General features: G+C 38.6%; 1 protein-coding gene across 1 annotated transcript in view; it reads left to right on the top strand.

Moving 5' to 3' along the window:
- Positions 1–4,290: 4,290 nt before the first annotated feature.
- cerkl (ceramide kinase-like) overlaps positions 4,291–5,084 on the top strand; it is a 36,419-nt gene continuing 35,625 nt past the window's right edge. Inside the window, exons 1-2 of the mRNA XM_039817749.1 lie at positions 4,291–4,649; positions 4,923–5,032. Coding sequence (XP_039673683.1) covers positions 4,471–4,649; positions 4,923–5,032 — 289 coding nt within the window. The 5' untranslated portion in view covers positions 4,291–4,470. The remainder of the gene's footprint in view (positions 4,650–4,922; positions 5,033–5,084) is intronic.

Below are 5,084 nucleotides of genomic sequence, written 5' to 3'. Positions count from 1 at the left end.
TCTGAGAGACTCTGTTTATTATCAGCAACACAACAAAACACCTCCGTTCAGTCCAGTTTACTGTGGTTGTAACCAGTTGTTTCCAGGTTAGTTAGTTCAGTCCAGTTTGGTCAAGTTCACGTTCGTCAAATTCAGCTCTATTCATAATGTTTAAATATCACATTTATATATATATATATATATATATAAAAGAAAAATCTATCAGTCAGGTGATATATATATAAAATGTTGCCAGTGTCACATAAAAACCCTTTATCTCCAGGTCTGGTCATGCTTAATTCTGCTGCAGACAACGATCTGGCTGTTGGACGGATCAGAGGGATTACTGGTATTTGAAACAATTAGTCGATTAGTCCGTTGACAGAACATTCATCTTGGTAACACTTTGCTTCAATTCCCTTATTTAGCATGTATAAGTAAACACTGAATAAATAGTTTTTATAAAAAACTGTAATGTAGTTGCATAGCTATAAGTGTTTATTAACGTAATTTGTCAACAACTATAATTCCTCCTGAGGGGAACCCCTACACAAAGGCTGCTGTATAAACATAATTGTTGACAAATACTGTTAATTAATAAACACTTAAAATGTCCTTGTATATGCTTACAATACATGTTGTAGCTATGTATAAGGGGGTTAAAAAAAAAGCATATATATAAAAAATATTTTGATAATCTGTAAGTCATTTATGTCATTTCTTTTAAAAATGTCACTGGTTTCAGCCTTTCAAAAGTTAATATTTGCTGGTCTTTTTAGTCTTCTATGATAGTAAACTGTTTTTCTTTGGATTTTAGACTGCTGGTCAGATAAAGCAAGGAATTTGAAGACATTACCTTGGCTTCTGGGAAATTGTGATGGGCAGTTTTGACAATTTTTTTAATTAATACAAATAATTAGATAGTTCAAATAGTTGTTATTGGAACCTAATTCCAAAATTCTGTTCAGCTGTTGTGCTGTTAAAGTAGTTCAACAATCCAACTTCCCACATGGCTGCTGTCAAATGGTCTGTCATAAACTGTACTAAGCCCTTTTAATATTATTGGAGAACCAGCTCACAGACCTGCAAATGTCCTTAAAAAATGTACAGCGTCAGCTAAAGCGATATTGAAGGTTGCCGTGTTGGAGATACAAGGTTTCCACATGACAACAGTGTTATTTAAAGTGGAGGTTGAGGCTCCAAGAATGATAAACACATCAAGAGAAAACACATATCTCCTTACAGAGAAAACCCTGTTAACATGTTAACAACATTATCACACAGACTGAAGGACAAAACCAGTGTGTGTGTGTGTGTGTGTGTGTGTGTGTGTGTGTGTGTGTGTGTGTGTGTGTGTGTGTGTGTGAATGGCACAGATGTTCGTTCTGCAGGCTAGATTTTAATTTATGAAAATGATCTTGTTTATGCATGAGGGCCCCTCCATACACTGCGTGTGGCTGGCTGTGTGTGTGTGTGTGTGTGTGTGTGTGTGTGTGTGTGTGTGTGTGTGTGTGTGTGTGTGTGTGTGTGTAAGTCAACAGGGACAATATGGTGGCCATATCCCACCATTTAGCCTCCCTGTTAAAGCGGAATAATAATGAAAGAGAGTCAGTCTGCAGCATAAAGAGACGTCAAAATGGAACAGAAACTATTCGAACACCTACTGGATATCTGTAACAAACCAGTACATCCATGGAACAAACATACCAAGTTCTTTTGGTAACAATTACAATGCTAAGAAAAGCTTTATGTTAAATTACAAAAAAATCTAGATAAATATAGAGTTATGGGGGAAATTTAAATTAAAACTGTTTGAAAAAGCTGAGCTGTTTATATTCTTTATTGGTGAAAGTTACTAATACAAACATCATGTTGACATTTTCAATTACACTCAGAATATAGCTAATGTAGTAACCGCAGCAGTATTAACAGTATTAATAGTATTAGCAGTAGTCTTTGTGATAGAGCTTTTGTGTTTCAGTCTGTTGGCTGATCATAATACTGATTAATGCAACTTGAACTCAGCCATCTGTAATCAGCACACACGATCATAATGGTGTTTATACCACAGCCAGGAAACATACTGCTTTCTGATTGGTTGGCATGTGTCTTTTAAAACCATTTACAGTAGGAGGACAGTGTGCAGTGTCTGTAGAAGACTTTAGCATATAGGGGTGTTGGTATGTGTATTTTTAACTGTTGACAGCTATTTCACTGCCACTACCTCCAGTCATTATGCTTAGCTAAGCTAATCACCTCCTGGCTCTTGCTCCATATTTAGCGCCATTTGAGAAGCTGCTATGTGCTGCTCTTTATTGGAGTTGGGAAGGGAAGTTAATTAGATATAAATATTAAGAAAAACTGCATATTGCATTCCAAGATGGTGCCCCATTAATTCAAAGTTGACCACTGAGCGCCAGAGACAGTTTAGAAGCGAGCAACTCAGAGTAATTTCCTGTATATGTTTCATGTGGGTTTCACCACTGCCACGCCTCTTTTGAAGCGGCAGGTCCAGAGTGTATTGATTCCAGTGGGCGAAGTGAACGTGAACACAGATTTTGACCGAATCTTTGACCCCATAGTCACCAAAGTAAATATTGGACCCATTTTTCACAAGTCACATATCACCCTGACTGTAATGTTGTGCGAAATCTGGGTGTCACTTTTGAAAAATCCATGTGTTTTAATAGCCATGTGAAATCTGTGGTTCGTTCCAGTTTTTTCCATCTCAGGAACATTGCTAAGATTAGATCTGTGGTTTCTAAGAAAGAGATGGAGATGCTTGTTCATGCTTTTATTTCCACTCGATTGGATTATTGTAATGTTCTGTACACTTGTTTAAACAAATCATCCATGGACAAATTGCAAGTTGTACAGAATGCTGCAGCAAGACTTCTGTCTAACACCAACAGGAGATCGCACATTACTCCTGTGCTTAAGGCTCTTCACTGGCTACCAATTGGTGCATTTTAAAATTTTAACCATTACTTATAGAGCCTTACACGGCCAAGCTCCCCCTTACATCAAGGATCTATTGCATGCACACACTTCTGGTCGCTCTCTGAGGTCTTCAAGTCAAGACCTTTTAACTGTTCCCAGAACACGTTTTAAAACTAGGAGGTGATCGTGCTTTTTCTGTGGTGGCTCCAAGGCTCTGAACTCTCCCTTTACCCTTTAACCCCGGGAAGCCTTGGACTCTGTTGAAACTTTTAGGAAACACCTAAAGACACATCTTTTTAGACAAGCATTTAGTTAGCAATATGGTTTTGTATTGTATTTTATTTGTTGTTGTTTCTTTTATTTGTTCCTTCTGTAAAGCACTTTGTGACTCTTCTTGTCTGTGAAAGGTGCTATATAAATAAAGTTTACTTACTTACCCTTAAAATAACTCGCCCCTGTTTCCTCAGCGCAATGAAATTGTTTGTAGGCTATAGCCTACTTTACGCAGAAGTTTTCTACCCAGAAGTTATTGTAAACAAACATTGTGATTGGTTGTAAAGGGATGCCTATTGAGAAGGTTTTCAGAACCTTTAAAAACTAATCAAAAATCTCATAAGGCAGTTTTACAGAGAGATATTGACTCATTAATGAAATAAAACTGACTGAACATGACCTCAAACAAAAAGCAGCAACAGTCACACGTACTGATCAAACTGGCAACCCTCAATCCAACCTGGCAACTTGCTGATTTAAAGAGCAGAAAAGAAGCTGCCAAACTTGCCCCACCTTTACCAGCATTACAATAATAGGCTATGTAGTCTACATTAATCTACCTATAATTATAATCTACTAATACAATATACAGTATGTTATTCTGAAAAGGGCTCTTCTGCATAATGAGTACACTACTTTTTGTACTTTAACTAGGCCTACATTTTGATGCTAATACTTTTGTACTTTTACTTAAATTTGATTTTTTGAGTGCAGGACTTTTACACTGCATTTACACTGCATATTTTGCATGTTTTTTTTAAAACATGCAAAATATGCAAAGTAAATTATAGCCTAATTTAGTAAAAAGTTGCATGAAATGGAAATACACAAGTAGCCAAATAATAGTAATATAAGTAGGCCTACCTCTAAACGGTATTTAAGTACAGTAGGCTACTTGAGTAGGCTAAATGTACCTAGGTAGGCTACTCCCTACAATTGCAAACACTGGGACATTATCAATCAGAACTGCCTTATAATCGATCAAACTGTTGACCACCGTTTACTCACCGTATGTTTGCGCACTCCCGCTTGAATGAAGGATACACGCAGGAGCGCGCACGCCCTAAACACCGGTGAATCTGCCGCGTGCCCGAGCTTTGAGTCCGGTAAAGCTGCCGCCTGTCTCCATAGCGACGACACCCCGGAAATACAACATAACCTTCAGAGGTGATCATCTTACCGTGTGTTTAGCTCTGCCGCTTTGTTTATCGAAGAGGAACAAACTCATACCAGAGTTGGTCTGTTTGTTTGTTTTGTTCGTCGGTTGAGCCTGTAAACATGTCGGAGCCTGAGGAGGAGCTGCAAGGAGAACAGAGAGACAGCACGAAGAAAAAGAAGAAAGAAAAACGAAGCGCCAAGAAGAAGAAGAAGAAGGAGGAGGAGGAGGAGGAGGAGGAGGGGGGGAAGCGGGAGGAAGAAGAAGAAGAGCAGCAGGTGGATGAGGAAGAGGAGCACAGGTGAGTGTTTTTTTCTGAGGGTTCCTTCAGTAGGTTCCACACAGAACCATATTGAGCTCTCCGTTGGTTTATACAACATACGAAAGAACAGAAGATCCTTATGTCCTGTATCTACAAAGTAGGCCTATCAACAATCACAAACTCGTTCAAAGTAAAAACCCTGCAGTCAAAACTGTACCAAAGTAAAACTAAAAGAATGGATTTAGAGTATTAAATTGATTGATTCATTGATGAGAATATGTAAATTATGAGAAACATGTTTGTGTGTGTCAGTGAGTGTGTTGTGCTGCGTGGGATCTTCAAACTGGGGAAGAAGAGTCACGACGTCCTGCTTACCCGAACCAGGCTGACATGGATCCCCATCACTCCGGAGACCCCCACAGGTCAGTATGGTAACGGGCTGTCATGGTCACATGATGACAAATCATGTCTTGC

This window comes from Perca fluviatilis, chromosome 12 (genome assembly GCF_010015445.1).
Source record: "Perca fluviatilis chromosome 12, GENO_Pfluv_1.0, whole genome shotgun sequence".
Lineage (NCBI taxonomy): Eukaryota > Metazoa > Chordata > Actinopteri > Perciformes > Percidae > Perca > Perca fluviatilis.
Note: the sequence above shows the minus strand (reverse complement) of the source record. Positions and strands in the feature narration are given on the sequence as shown.